The sequence below is a fragment of the Myotis myotis genome, unplaced genomic scaffold (assembly GCF_014108235.1).
Source record: "Myotis myotis isolate mMyoMyo1 unplaced genomic scaffold, mMyoMyo1.p scaffold_m19_p_21, whole genome shotgun sequence".
Lineage (NCBI taxonomy): Eukaryota > Metazoa > Chordata > Mammalia > Chiroptera > Vespertilionidae > Myotis > Myotis myotis.
In genome coordinates this window covers 13759662-13775731 of record NW_023416326.1, presented here as the reverse complement: position 1 = coordinate 13775731, position 16070 = coordinate 13759662, and the positions used below count along the sequence as shown (strand labels likewise).

General features: G+C 49.4%; 1 protein-coding gene across 1 annotated transcript in view; it reads right to left on the bottom strand.

Moving 5' to 3' along the window:
* The window catches only part of KIF26B (kinesin family member 26B), a 356959-nt gene that overhangs the window by 94974 nt on the left and 245915 nt on the right, over positions 1–16070 (bottom strand). Inside the window, exon 5 of the mRNA XM_036354955.1 lies at positions 7475–7655. Coding sequence (XP_036210848.1) covers positions 7475–7655 — 181 coding nt within the window. The remainder of the gene's footprint in view (positions 1–7474; positions 7656–16070) is intronic.

The following is a 16070-nucleotide window of genomic DNA, read 5'->3' as shown; positions in this document are numbered from 1 at the left end:
ATGCCTACCATCGCCACTTAATGTCTAAAAAACAGAATCAACCTTGGCTGGTTTGGCTCAGTGAATAGAGTGTTGGCCTGTGGACCAAAGGGTCCCGGGTTCGATTCTAGTCAAAGGCACGTACCTCGGTTGCAGGCTCCTCCCCAGCCCGGGCACTGGCCAGGGCTCATGCAGGAGGCATGATGTTTCTCTCTGTCTTTCCCTTTCTCTTCCACTCTCTCTAAAAATGAATGGAAAAATATCCTCACGTGAAGAAATAAATAAGTAAATAATAAAAAGCAGAGCCAGTAGAATTGAGGCTGAAAGTCCCAGAATTCAAATTCTGCCCTAAAGTCTTCATGACTGACCATCTCTTAGACTCAAACTTTAAAATTCTCTCATGTAAATGGGTTCACAAGTTAGTTCATTTTGTTGGGGCTCAGTTTCCTTGTATTGAAAATGTGAGGATTGGACAAGATGCCCTCGGAGCAGAGTCCTCCTTGCAGTGTGCCAGCCCGCCAGCAGGAGGCAGCACCTGACGGCACTCTGCCCAGGTAGCTCCCATGCTGAGGGAGAGTGGGGCCAAGGGCCAGTGGGGTCTTGTCCTTTGGATGCCCGTAGTGTTTGTCTCATCATCACAGCTTCATCCTGCAGGACGGGTCCTTCCCAGCGTTGACTACCTGCTTGGGACTTCACAAGTTCTACACAGAGTTACATAAAAATACTCAGTCTTGGTCCTTTTTGTAAGCGGGCACTGATGGGGCACAAAGATGAAAAGAACATACTCCCTGCTCTCAATGAGTTTATGACCCGATGAGTGAAACAGAGAAGGGCACTTTGCCAGGAATGCAGGGATGAAGCTAGCTGGCCCACATGCTTCTTGTGCCGATGGCTGTAGACATCAGTGTCTGGAAGGCCAAGTGTCCCAGGAACGTAAACCAGGAGGTTTTCAGAAGACCCCAGCTCCTGCCTTAAAGCAGGCCGGGCAGTTCAGAGAACTGGAAAATGCAGAATTGCCATAAAGAAAATAGATGGAGCCCGGCCGGTGTGGCTCAGTGGTTGAGCATCAACCTATGAACCAGGAGGTCACAGTTCTATTCCTGGTCAGGGCACACACCCGGGTTGTGGGCTCGATCTCCAATAGGAGGCGTGTAGGAGGCAGCCGATCAATGATTCTCATCATTGATGTTTCTCTCTCTCATTCTCCTTTCCTCTTTGAAATCAATTAAAAATAATTTTTTTTTAAGAAAATGGATATAAACTTGCTTCCTCTTTCTATGCCCCCAATGCTACACTAATGCACCTGGGCTATCAGGCAGGTCACTTTCTGGGGTCAAGACCACACGCCTCCTCCCTGCTTAGCCAGTTTCCATCCCGTTTGCTCCATGTGGACATCCTGGGCAAAGAAAGCCAGAAAACGAGTATTTTATGTGGAACACTGTGCCTTCTTATCACGATCTAATTAAGCTGAAATGTGCTGCCTACCCTTCAAGCTCTCCACCTAACAATGAAGACAAGAGAAAATTATACCCAGACTAGCAGTGCCAAAGGCCGTCATACTAAAATGAAAACCAAATTGGCACGGCCCTTTTTCAGGCATGTTTTACCCTGACCTTCCTGTCCAGTCGCCCCTCAATAGAGAATATCCCCCTAATACGTCCCTTCCGTGTGCAAGAATGAAGAATGCTAACGCCCTTTAGGGTGGCAGGGGGTGTAGGAAAAAGTCCCCCCGACTTAGGTCATTCAGGTTTGGCCCCTGAGGGTCCGCACCTGTACTTGTGAGCCCTGAATTTCGGGGATGGCGCAGCTGCACACTGAACATGTGCGGCCGGAGACGGCGGCGCTGGGACTGCGGGGACACCTCGGCCTCCGTGGGAAAAAGGAGACGAGACGGCGAAGATCAATGAGCGGGAACATTTCCCCAAGTCCCCCTTCTCTGGAGACGCGGGCTGGAGGAGGGGCCAACATAAGGAAGAAAAGGAGAGGAAGACCCGAACCCGAGCTATGTACGTGGCCTTCGCAGGCTCGACCAAAACCAACAGAGCGCAGAAAAGGCAACTGTAATTAGGAGGGAAGGTCACACGAGTGTATTTCCCGGGAGTGTTGATGATTTAATTTAATTTAATTCATCCCGATGAATGTGCACGTGTGCGTTTCCACAGTCTTCCCCTCGGCTCGGCTCGCACACACCAAAACAGAAAACGCACAAGTCGCTTTTCCCATCGGTACGTTTAAGGAGGGAGTGGTCACGGGTGAGTGAGACGTGGAACCCAGGATTCTCCATCACAAGGGATCCACTGCTGCACAGCTCCTTGAAATGGCTTCACGCCTACTTGAAGTTAACCTGCCTACCTGTTCTCTCTGACAGAGCTGCAGGACGAGGGATGGTAGAAATAAGGATGAGGAATTCAACAATCTGCACACTGTCTGTTCAAACACCCCGGCCCGCGGTGGGCTGGACGGCGTGACAATCCCTCCTCAATGGAACGTGGCATCGCTTCTTGAGCCAGAGACCCCTGCACCAGCCACGTCTACTTGCTGATAAATGAGTAAGAGCTACGTTAGCAACTCGTCAAGGTCTTAATCAAATGCTTCTCTCGCATTGTTTCCCCTTCTTGTCAACAGAATGTCAACTGGACAAGACTCTTGGCTTCCTTTCCACGCGGTGTTTGCTAAGGGCTCGGTAACTGAAGGACTTCTACCCTAAAAAATGGCCGTAACTCTGTAAAGGGAGTGATGCTTTTAGGTGCCTTTTTCCCTAGGCCAGCGGTTCTCAACCTGTGGGTCGCGACCCCTTTGGCGGTCGAACAACCCTTTCACAGGGGTCGCCTAAGACCATCCTGCCTATCAGATATTTACATGACGATTCATCACAGTAGCCACATGACAGTGATGAAGTAGCAATGAAAATAATGTTATGGTTGGGTCACCACATGAGGAGCTGTATTTAAAAGGCCAGAAGGTTGAGAACCACTGCCCTATGCTATTAGTTTACACACCAAACAAGAGAAAGTTTAGAAATAGACTAATTATAGACAATACAGGACCTGGTGACATGAACCAAGTAGTGAGTGTGAGTGTGTGTGAGAGAGAGAGAGAGAGAGAGAGAAAGAGAGAGAGAGAGAGAGAGAATATATGGTCATATCATTTAATAGAGGTCAAATATGCTGCTACTGGGTTTGAAAACAGTGCCAAATAAGAGACAGGTGCGATTTCGACTCCAGGACTGAGAAGAACAGAGACGAATGGGTCCAGCCTTTAATGCGTAAGAGACATAATCTGGCCAGACAAGCAAGTCTGCTTCTCAACTACCAGTCGGAGGATTCCACCAGGTGCCCTGCCCTGGGCTGCACCGTCCACGGAGGAGGAAGCTCAGTGAAGCTGCTCAGGAATGCACAGGCGGATGGGCATGGGCATGGGCGGTGACGGGGATCCACACAGCGGATGCCACACCCCCTTCTGCTGCCCAGACGAGGCTAACAGAGGACCCGAAGAGAAGGAACCATCACTTTAGCCCAGGAGTGGTGGCTGGGGCTGACGCCAGGCAAACATTTCATGGGGACCTAGAGTTCATGGAGATCAGGATACGCCCTCCTTCCTCTCCCTTTGCAGGGATGTGGCCCGAGTAGCCACTCAGCCCCTATGTGCTGTCCCCTGCGGTGACACCTACTGCAGTACCTGGAACGCAGTACGGCTGTGGATACTCACTGAATGAGTCAGGTGTGGCAAACCCTCCTCACTCTGTCCCCGAATTAATTTCCCACCATCCCCCTTCACATTTGCTCCATCCAATTTTTAGTGAACTTTGCAAATTCCACAGTCCGTCCTCTCGCTGCTGGTAGTCATCTCCAAGAGTTTTCTTTTATCCCCAAGCATGCTGGGGTGGGGGGAAGGCATTCCTAGAGATGATGAAGGAATTATTATGAAGACATTATTTCCCTCCTGATATTCTTCTGGGAAGAGAATTAGCCAACACCCAGGCAGACTGTCATCACCAACGCGATTTCGCCATTACCATTCTTACCTTCAAAAGCGTCCATGGGTTTGTGTGTTCATGTATGTTGGTTTTTTAAAGATTCCACGTGTAAGCGAAATCATATGGCATTTGTCCTTCTCTGCCTGACTTATTTCACTTAGCATAGTACCCTCTAGGTCCATTCACGTTGTCACGAATAGTAAGAGTTCATTCTTTTTTTAGGGCTGAGTAATGCTCACCTTGGAAGGTATATAAATGTCTAATCACTATGCTGTACACCTGAGAATAATAAATAATATAATACTGTATGTCAGCTATTGTTGAAAAATAAATTTTTTAAAAATAAAAGCATGTATGCACCCATGGTATGGCTAGAGCAGGGGTGGGCAAACTTTTTGACTCGAGGGCCACAATGGGTTCTTAAACTGGACCGGAGGGACGGAACAAAAGCATGGATGGAGTGTTTGTGTGAACTAATATAAATTCAAAGTAAACATCATTACGTAAAAGGGTACGGTCTTTTTTTTTTTTTAGTTTTATTCATTTCAAACGGGCCAGATCCGGCCCGCGGGCCGTAGTTTGCCCACGGCTGGGCTAGAGTCATAGACATAGTGAGTTAACAGATCATGGGAATTGCTCTAAAAGCTCATCACCCAAGACAAAGAGCTCTGACATTAAGCTGTGACACACTGATACATGAGCCTTAAACAAGGATGTTAATTAATTGTGCAAACAAATTTCACTACGAGTGGATACTGACTTAGGAGAAGGAACCATTTCCAAACAGATTAGCCACATCGTTTACATATAAGCCAGATCAGTGAAATACAAACAGGGACCAAGCTGCTCTGATCCACTAATCATCTCTACCAGTTCATTATGAATGTCTTTACAAGGCCACGCAGTAGCACAGTTTCATTACATCGTTTCAAAGTTAGGCAGAAATGTTTTAAGTCTGTAATTCCACCTTCTTAGATCAAACCGTCCTGCATGTTGCACCAGATTACAAGTGTTGTAAGAGCAGGATTCTGCCTCCTCTGCCCTGAGTGCAAGCCTAGCGCCCAGCACCGGTGCCTGACACACAGTAGGTCCTCAATAAATATTCACCGTGAGCCTGGATCTGCTCTAGGTGCTGAGGAGAAGTGCTCAGTGGCCAGCAATGGCTCCAAGTAGAGGTGGCTGTGGGTAGTTGCCCCAGAAACAGCAGGGAGTGGGAGCCAGGGGAGGGGTGGCATGGAGCGCCCAGATCTCCTCTGTGTCTGCTCTCCCTCTTCCTGCCTCTTCTCTCCCAACCATGACTCTGAAAAGGGACACATGTCCTTCTCCACTGGATGAAGGCAGCTGGTTCCCAGCATTCGTCTGCTATCATCATGGCTCTGTGACACGCTTATCTCCAGCCCAGATTCTGAAAGGGCTTGTGTATCTAGGTGCAGCCCAGTGAGACAGCAGAAAATAAAGGACTCCTTGCATTGATTCAGGAGGCACCGGAAAAAACTTACCTTCTCTGGGCCTCAGTCTTCCTGTCTACGTCATGAGAGGGGAGCTCTCAATGGACCCCTAAAAGCCCTCCCACACTGCCCCTCCCCTGGGAACTGCCCTGAAGACCACGTCACCACCCACACTCCCTTTCGCTCAGACCACATGCCATTGCTCAGACCTTTATCTTTCCCCTCCTGACTTTCCCAGGATCCGGATCCAGAGAGTTCTCGGCCGAAAAAGCTCACCTAGAGTCCCTGACAACCTCTGCCTCCCCACCCCTGGGTGCTGGCGCCATTTGGGGGCTCAGGCCATCTGGTCTCCAGATGACCTAATCCTATATAATAAAAGGCTAATATGCAAATTGTCCCCTCGACCGGGAGTTCAACAGGGAGTTTGACCAGGGGGCGGGGCCAACCAGTCAACCTCCTGCATCCCCTTCCCCCGGCCAGCCCGGCCCTATCAGCCCCGATCGGGGCGGGCCCGCCAACTGGACCCCACCGATGCACAAATTCATGCACCGGGCCTCTAGTAAATCCATAATTCTTTACCCCTTTCAGCCTCGTGCGTTTCTCCTTCAGTGACCGTAACACTGAGGAAGTCCTTGGGGGCTGGGCATGAGGTGGGGGTTGGGCTGGGCTTGCTCCCCTCTGCCCCCTCATGAGGCCCCAGCTCTGGGGTTTAAATAATTAGGTTGCTTTTGGCAATTGAATCAAGTTTATCAACATCAAACATACCGATTTATATATATCCTAGAGGCCCGATGCACGAAAATTCCTTCCCCTGGCTGCTGGCACCGGCTTCCCACTGGCACCTGGGACTTGGCTGGCTTTCCCCAGGCCCAGCTTCCTCAGGAAGGACGTCCAGAATGATGTCTGGAAGACGTCCGGTCTAATTAGCATATTACCCTTTTATTATTCTAGATGATATGTAGCATCAACTACTTACGTTCTATATTAAACTCCACTGTATTTCCTTAAGAGGGCCCCAGGTGAACACCAGAAGGACTGCCTCATGGCTGAGGCCACTGATGACCATGAACCTGGCACAACCATGTCTGAGGGCCCAGGGGAAAGAGCATCAGTGACCGAAATACACGGCCGCAGCAACCTTCGGCCAGATCTGCACGTTTCCAAATGAAGCCGGGGCCTCCCATGGCGCTGGCACTGACTCCCCGTGCCTGCCGGAAGCCAGAGGAGTAAAACAGCCACCTCGTTCTCTCGCTCAGGTTTCTACCCATCTCCGCTTCTTTACCAACTGAAGACTCAACCGCAGTTGCCTCACCCAGATGTTTATCAGACGAGAGAGCATTGAAAAACCAAGTTATCCCAACGTAGCTGAGCAACACCTGGAAACAGTGCCCCTGCCTCTCTTTCTAAGTCTTCGTCAAAATTCAAACTGCGTTTCTTGGCTAGAACAGGACAAGTGAAGTCGCTCCCCAGAAGCCCCACCAGGAGTCAGGCCCCAAAGCAGAGCTGTGATTTCTCCGAGGAGGAGAACACAGTGAGCATGTCACCGCATCTACAAAGCATCCTCAGGTCTAATTCCTGCGCTGTGTCTGCCTCCTGCCTCTGCCCGCCGTCTTTTGTGTTTCTTTCAAGGGTGACAATTCTGTCCAACAAGGGAAACCCCTTTTTTGTGCCAAAATCAAATCAGATCTCCATTAACTGGAATGTCTGAATTTACTGTTTAGTACATGTAACCAAAGAAAACCCTACAGGACTTCCAATGAATTCCACTTTGTCTCCTTTTCTCCCTGCTACCTCCTTTTTTCTTTCTTTTTTTCAGAGAGAAAGACAGAGGGAGAGAGAGAGAGAAACATCAATGATGAGAGAGAATCACTGACCAGCTGCCTCCTGCACGCCCCACACTGGGGATCAAGCCCGCAATCTGGGCATGTGTTTTGACCAGGAATTGAACCGTGACCTCCTGGTTCATAGGTCAACCTCCTGTTTTAAACAAATAAACCGGAGCCCTGGTTTTCTCCTTTCCCCGCATACAGGGCCCCACACCCTGAGCCAGTGGAGACGGCGGGGTGCCTACCTTGCCCAGGCCCGGTGTGTCCTTCACCTTGCTGACGGCCCGCAGCAGGCAGGGCGGGGCGGGGGGCGGAGAGGTCTGCAGGATGCCACTGAAGCTGGTGCCGAAGAGAGGGGGCTCGGCCACGGAAGTGGAAGGTCGGTGCTTCTTCTTCTTAGAGGACAGATTCAACTTCTGGGCAGCTCTGGAGGGAAAATGCAGAAAGTGAACAATAAGGGGAAAGGCTGGTGCCATCACAGATATGCATGTGACTTCATTCTCTCGCCCTTAAAGGACCTCCTCGTTCTCGCTGAAGCTTAATCGTTCTCTCTCCATCCTCCGTGGGCTCCATAGCCGCCCTAAACTACAGCGGAGTCGACTTAACGAGCTCCCCAATCATTTCTACGGCAGCCAAGAGCCGTAAAAGTGCCCGGGTCTGCGGTGGAGATTTACACAGGATTGTCTGTTACCCACAGACACGCGGCTTAAGCAGGAATAGGCCGGGCGTCTTTAGGGGTAAACAGCACCTATCAGGCTAATCACGCCGTAACTTCTCCAGCATGAACTCCAGGGAGGGGCCTTACGCCTGATGGAGAAATACCAGCGCCTTGTAAAGCCAGGCCGGCCTGATGAAGGGCCACGGGGAGGCCGATCAAGGCACCCTATGTACGTGCCTGTGGGAGAGAAACACACGCCCCAGCTGTGGGGGAATAAGTCCAGCTGATTTTAGAAACGGAACAGCAAATCGGAATGAATGCGGACGGCTGTGCAGGGCTGGGATGGGGCTGCTGCCCGGAAACAGGCTGGTTGTGCGGGGTGGTCTCCCAACACAGAATACGGTCCCCGGGCACGTGGGAGGGCGAGTGGGTCGGAGCCAGCGAGGGCACCAAGGGGCCGGGAGGGCGGGGGCGAGGCTGCCACGCCACTGACAACACTGGCTATTTCCACCGCATCTTCCCTCGTTCAAATGTTCTGTGTCAGGTAACGCACCATCGTCTGATCACAGCGAAGAGGGAGAACACAGGGAACAGGGTCGGGCGAAAGGCATCTCACGGACTATGCTATACTCATTTCTGGATTAATTCGCAGTGTTTCCAGACTCTTGTTCAAAGAATCTCGATGTCCTTATCAAATATCATTCAACACAGTGAGCTGCTGCTTAAGCAAATGGACGGCCAGGACTTCGTTCTGCAGGTCAAAACCTGATCACCAGCCGGTGTTCCCAGCGGTAACCTCGCAGGTCGCAACAGCGGCGAAGCGAAAAGATAAAATCAGCATCGTTTCCACCTTCCCTCTCCCTCCCCGGCCTCCGCATTGGGAGGATCTGGAAAAGTCAGTTTTACTTTTGTATCAGTGATTATCAAGCTTTTTTTCTACTGTTAATCCTCACCCAAGAATGTTTTTCCCATTGATTTTTAGAGAGAGTGGAAGGGAGGGGGAGAGACAGAGAGAGAAACATCGATTGGTTGTCTCCTGCATGCGCCACACCCACAACCAGGCCTGGGGATTGAGCCTGCAACTGAGGTAAATGACCTTGACCGGGATCGAACCTGGGACCCTTCAGTCCACGGGCCGATGTTCTATTCACTGAACCAAACCAGCTAGGACCGTGGTCAGCAAACCGCGGCTCACGAGCCACACGCGGCTCTTTGGCCCCTTGAGTGTGGCTCCTCCACAAAATACCACGTGCAGGCGCGCACGTACAGGGCTATTGAAACTTTGTGGCCCATGCGCAGAAGTCGGTATTTTGTGGAAGAGCCACACTCAAGGGGCCAAAGAGCCGCATGTGGCTCGCGAGCCGCGGTTTGCTGAGCCGCAGTTTGCTGACCACTGACTAGGGTAGTAATTATCATGCTTTTGACCGACCAGTCCCCTGAGCTACAAAACTACCACTGCACAAGTATAGCGAAGAATTACTATTTCATAGCTTAGCTTTTCTGAGCCATAAAACTGAACATCGGATCCACGAGAATGAATAGAGAGCAATGGGATACGGGAGGAAGAACAGATCTTGCTGGAATGACACCTCACAGCCCCAATCCCGAACGTAGGGAACCCTATGGGCACTCAGGTGAAGGGTGATGAAAACGAAGGGCACTGGAAGGTTTCCACAGAACTCCTCGCGCCAGGCGGCGGACAGAAAACCTTGGAATCGTTTCTTTTCATGGCCTCTTCGCCACTCTCCCTCCAGCGACAGGCGAGGCAGAGCTGGTGGTCAGCGAGGAGGCGGGGCCGCGTGGCAGCTTTCATTCTCTCTGAGATTCTCTCCCTAAACCAACAGTGACTCGTGTGGATGGACGTGCGTGTCAGCGTCATGCTCTCCTGGCAGCCTGGCTGCCTGTGCCTTAGAGGGTCAGGAAGAGGGGGAGATGGTGACCCACGACTGGCAGGTGCTGCTTCTCCATTCACAATAGGATTCTTTTGTCCAGTCGGTTGCTGTGGTTCCCACTCCCTCACCAGTTGGGGTTCCCAGTCCAAATGGGAGGACAGAGAGGAGAAGGGAGAAGAAGAAAATGCTATTGAAAGGCAACTTAGAAGGGCCTGCTGCTGCTTTCCTTTTTCTTATCTGTCCCACCCACGCCCACACTCCCTGCCCAAGGGGAAAGTGAAGCACAAAAAAGGACACAAGAACATAACACCAGGGTTTCTCTCCTCTGCCCTCCCCTCCCCACCCCTTCTCTTCTCTTCCCTCTCACAATATAAACTTTCCCTCTATACTAGATCATCTCCAACGGCATACAAGTTTGCTGTTATTTCTCCCATCTTCAAAGCTAAAACACAAATCCTTCTCTTGATTCTTCTTCCCTAGTCAGCTACTGCTCTGTTTCCTTGCTCATCTTTGCAACGGAACTCATGGAACCTGTGTACACTTGCTTCTCCAACTCTCCTCGCATTCGCTATAAACCCATTCCAATGAGGTGACCGGCTCACTGTTCCTCTGAAACTGCCCTTGTGAGGCCCCCAACGACCCTCAGGGCTCCTGGGTGCGATGGTCTCGGCCCCACCTTATGGGACCCCTCAGAGCACTGAGCGCGTCCTTCTGCCTGACACACTTGCTTTCTTAGGTCCTCCCTTCGCAATTTCCTCTAGGAAAAATAGTCACTATAGGCATTATGGGGCAGAGATAACCATCCCCACTATGTCTTGTCTGAATTTCTGAACTCTGGAAACCATGAGCAATCACTGCTGCTTCAAGCCACTACATTTTAGGGGTCACTGGTTACATAGCCATAGTAAATGATACACCACCCACTCCAATGTCCTTATTTCACCTGTCCTGCTTGCCTTACCCACCCCTCCTCACCACCATGGCAATGATTATCTTCTAACATAATAGACTAGAGGACCGGTGTACGAAATTCGTGCATGGGTAGGGTCCCTAGGCCTGGCTGGCAATCAGGGCTGATCTGTGGGGTAACCGGCGGGCAATCGGGGGGCCCCCACTGGTACCCACCTTGGCCGCCTGGCCCCACCCACTTGTTGGCCCCACCCTCCGCCACTGCGGCCAGTCGCCTCCCTCTGCGGGGCGACCTGCAGGGTGATTGGGCCGGGGGCTGGCACTCATCTTGGCTGGCCTGGGGCCTGCACGCTGGGGGCAGCTCCTGCGTTGAGCATCTGGCCCCTGTTGGTCAGTGTGTGTCATAGCGACTGGTTGTGCTGCCGGTCATTCCGCCGTTAGGACGATTTGCATATTAGGCTTTTATTATATAGGATGACTAGTTATCATGTGTGTTGTTTAGTGGCTGTTTCCTGACTAGAATGTAAGTTCTGATAGGACAGAGTTCAGACATATTTGTTGAATGAATGACTCAAGACTGAAGGAGCTAGGGATATTGAGACTGGGGAATATAAACCTGGAAAAGGGGGAAGGAAGCGAGTTTTTAAAAAACTGTCTTTAAAAATGTGAGTAAATGATATGTGCCAGGAAGTATTTTTCAAGCAAGAATTCTCAATAATTTCCTCGGCCAACTTTCTTAATTTCAGGAAACCGTGTGAGGAAGATAATAGTATTCCCTATTGACCAGACAAAGAAATGAGGCTTAAAGAATTAAATTCAGAGTCCTTTTCATATCTGACCTGATTTTGAACATGCAGCTTTTCCAGATACTAGGTAGATAATAGGCAAGTCACTCAAATTCTGGTAATGTTTATAATGTACATAAAGGGCCTAGCGCAGCACCTGGCACATAGCTGGCATTCAATAACACTATCATCATTATCATTATCACAAATATTAGCATCAAGCCTCACTTTCTGCATAGCAAGATACAGCAAAAATAGAACCTACTTTTATAGACTTTTTATGAAAATTAAATGAGTGCATATAAAGTGGCTAGTACACAGGAAGAGCTTCATAGGTGGTACTTCAAAGGTATGTAATACTAAATAGTGGAGCCCAGAATGAATCTAGGTCTGTGTGCCTCATACTGCACCCTAAAATCTCTACCCAGGGGCAAAATAAGGTGAGATGTAACAGTAGGGATAAGGGGCATGTTGGTGAGCTTGGATAAACCATGAGCAATGGATCTGCTTCATGGAATAGTGAGCCTTCTGTCACTGACTAGACGTTTCCAAGTAATGGCTAAAAACCCATTTGCATAGAATATCAGGATAAGTGAGCACGCATCTGGAAAATCAGACGACTCCAAAATCTCTGCCAATGCCGAGATTCTGCAAGGATCCTGGAATTTCTATTCCATTTAGGGAAGCCTCTGTTGGCCTCCATGCAGAAAAAATAGTAATGGAGGAGTTTATTTTGACATTACATTTAAAAATCATTTTCTTGAGGAATCACTATGTTGTATACTGAAACTGATATGATATTGCATGCCCACTGCAATTGAAAAATTAGAAAATACATTTTAGCAATTATGTTCTTCTTAAACATGTATATAAAAATATATGAGAATTCCACAACTTAGAAATTAATAAGTCACATTTTACAGCCATCTCTGTAATCTGTAGGAACATTTATTTTAATTTTGACATCATCATAACCAGCTGTTGGATCTCTATTTCATGTGTTCCAATTTCTTGGAAGTCAGCAGCTTCTGTTCTTTTTATATAGTACCTCAGACATGCAGACAGGAGAAGGTGAAGGTCAGGGAATCACTCCTGTATAATTGTATTATTCAGTGACACAAAGGAGAAGCAGTCAGGAAAGAATTGAAAAGGTAGAGAGACATTCTGGCTAGAGGTGTATTTTGTGTAATTAATGCCTTACAAGTTCTTTGTTCATACGGAGAAAAAACAAATGAGTGGTGGTTGTACAAGATTTCAAACAACAAAAAATTAATCTCAACAGCCATTATAAGTAATATTTCCTCGTCTCATTCCTAGCACGGATAGTATCACATTTTTCCTAAAGCTATTTATTCATCGCAGCATACAGCTTTAAACCTCCATGAGCTTCATTTCATTCTCTGCGCCTTATTTCAGGAAAAACAAGACAGTTCCTCTAGCAGGATGAAATTAGTATTTTCTGAACACCTATGGAAAAGTCGGCGCCATGCTCAGCATGATCACGCTGCGAGGAGAAGAGCGATGGCAAGAATGAAACCCTACTGAGCTCGATTATTCCCTCTGGGTTCTCCCCCTCTGCCTCCGTAGCCTTCCTCATCTCCCCCAGGAGACAGCCACCCTCACACATCACTGTGATGGCACATGACTTCAGACACCAGCGTAGAACTGAGGTGACCTTCCCATGGGCGGGTGACTTTTTCTCCCTGTCCAAATCTACCCACATCTAAAATAACAAATCAGGTCAACAATTACCTGTTGAATTTCACTGGTTTAGGTGGGGGAAATGCCTTAGGTCTCTACGTAGATTGAAGGAGAACTTACGGAGATTTTCTGTCTTTTACATTTTTTGGCATTTGTGTGGCAGACTACTCTACGCTGGGTTTCCGGAATTGTGAAATGCTTCAACGGAAAGCCCTTCGGCCTACGTGCCTCTCATGAGAACTAAATTGGGGCCTCCCAACCTTAGTGTCAGGGATTCCTGAAATATTGACCTATCGATCTTCTAAGAATGATTAGTTTCCTCAGGAACAGAACTTTCCTTAGGCAACAGGCAGGAACAGCGGGCGGCAGAGGCATTTCTTAAAAGATTTGCTTTCCTTTGAAAAATTCTGACGCACTATGTGTTGCTAACCACGTCCTGAGCGCATTTCATCTTGCCCAATGGTGGTGGGGGGGGGGGGGGGTTCAGTGTGGGATGCTCTGAGAGGTGGGTAACGGTTTGTAAAAATTAAGAGGTCATTCAAGCACCCCTCGATCGGACCAGGCGATTGATTGGAGAGATGGCAACTGGAAATCTGCCGCAGAGGAGGCCGGGGGAGGCCCCCAGAGCAGCCACATCTGCCGCAGAGAAAGGGTCCTGACCCCAGAGGAAGAAATCCCCACCATCAGCACGAAAAAGACAACCCAAGCTGCGACTGAACGTGACAATGGCCGGGCAGCCACGGGCTCCGTGGCCTCCGTGCCATTAGAAGGCATGTCAGTGCTCTGAGGATGGAGGCTACCTGATAATGAGCAATGACGTGACAGATCGCAGCAGCTCCAGGAATCCGCGGGGTCAGTGACACGGGGGAGAGGGAAATACAATAGACTGTGAAGCGGGAGGCCACGTGACAAGCGGCAGTGGTCTGGGGCAGAGCTGGCTTCCGGAAACAGTGAAGATGTCTGTCTACATGGAAAGAAAACACGCCAGCCCGGCTCCATCCTGACACAGCACCCGTTTCACAGTCTCCTGGCTCTGCCACGAAGCACGGTAGCCCTTTTGGAAACTCTCCAAGTGGGAATAGGGCATCCTCCCTCACCTCTCCCTTTTCTAATTGGCTGTCACCAAGGTCATTTCCATGTCCCCAGAGACCCAAAGCATATGGGTCTGGGGTTTTTTTTTCCTGATGTTTATGTAAATGATCCATTTCATTAGTGCAGGAAATAATTCATGACATGACTTCAAATAAAATGTTTACTGCTAGGAGGCAAAACATGGCCGGCCGGCAACCTCCAACAATATTGTGAAGATGCCATAGCCGGGCACGGTTGCAATTAGAAAATGGACTGATTTTTGCAACTCAATGCATAACGTTGACCCATAGTGATGATGGCTCCGAATTTCCCGTTATTTTTCTCTCAAAAGTGAGCCCATTCTTCAAGGGCTTGTGCACGTTGCCCTCACGGACTCCTTCAGGGACCACCAGCCGTTCCCCTGAAACCTCACATTCATTGGACTTGAGTATATGCCTTGCGGTTTCACGCTTAGTGAGATGCTGTCCTGCTATGAGGCCTTTCACTTCTCTACGTTATTAGTATTCCTCCATCACTGCACTGTTAACTCGCTGAAGGTCAATGCCACGTGTTTCCTTCCGTCTGCGGCTCCCGGGCCTGCCCGTGGCTGTGTGCCCTGTTGATGGCATAGAATACGCTCACTCGGTGCTTCATGGCTCCACTGTGGATCCACACCCACACACGCCAAGTCCCGAGAGGGAGCGGCCTGCAGCTGTCGGTCATGCTTGGACCTCGGCATGTTTCACTCCTCCTGACACATTTTCCACACATGGTGACATCCATCCTCACTCGCCTGTGAGGTGAGCAGGGGAGGTGACTGGACTACAAATGACAGATTTTTAAAATGAAGGCTCAGCAGTTCCCGGATTTCATCCACGGTCACAGGACTAGTGCTTCTCAGGCCTGAGATTAGGATTTAAGTTTTCTGTCTTCCAGAGCCAGGGCCTTTCCAGTGCATCGTGCTATTATGCAATTTGCTAAATGAAAGCAGTTATTTTATTTTATTTGGGCAAAATAAAACCAAATGATAATCACTTGCCTAGTAATAAAGACCAAAAAAAAAAAGCAGTTACATATTTTTATATGTAACTCAAATCAAATCATATATAAGCATTTACCAATTACTGATCCAGTTGCTTAGCAACATAGCTCCGTATCACAGGGGGAAAATGTCTCAGCTGAGTGAGCTAGGTCATGCCCAGAATGAGGATGAGAAAGGCAAATTACAGGGAAATGGCTTCTCTGTTTCTATAACCCCAACCCAGAGCGAGTCCTTTGTGACGAGAACCATCCAACCACAACCACCACCACGGCACATCGCTAGGCCCCCTCGTGCCTCTCCCGCACCTACAGAATGCTGGAAGTTGCTTAGGAGGCAGTCAATCAATATTCACTGAATTCACAAAAGAACTGTGCAATCCATAGGCTATCCACATCCCTAAGGTCATCCTGAGTCACCCAGCAATTGCTCTGGGTTCGACAGTCCCCCCCTAAGCTACACAGGTAAGAAGGATCCACGTCACCAGCAGTCCCTGATCACTGTGTGGGCTCCACCACATGCAGCAGAGATGGAGAGAGGCGCTGGGAGAAGCCTGCAGGCACGCAGCCGTAAGCCCAGCACCCGCTAAAGAGCTTCCCGTCATGTTGGAGCTGAAAGCTTTTCCTGGACTGTGATGTCTGGGGAGCAGAGCACTCACTCAGGCCCAAAGGCACGACAGGAGAGGGCGGGTGAGAAGGGAGAGGGGAAAATACAGTCAGTAGCATTGTGGTAAGTTCGCAGGGTGACAAATGATCATTAGATCATTAGAGTTAGTGCAGTGATCGC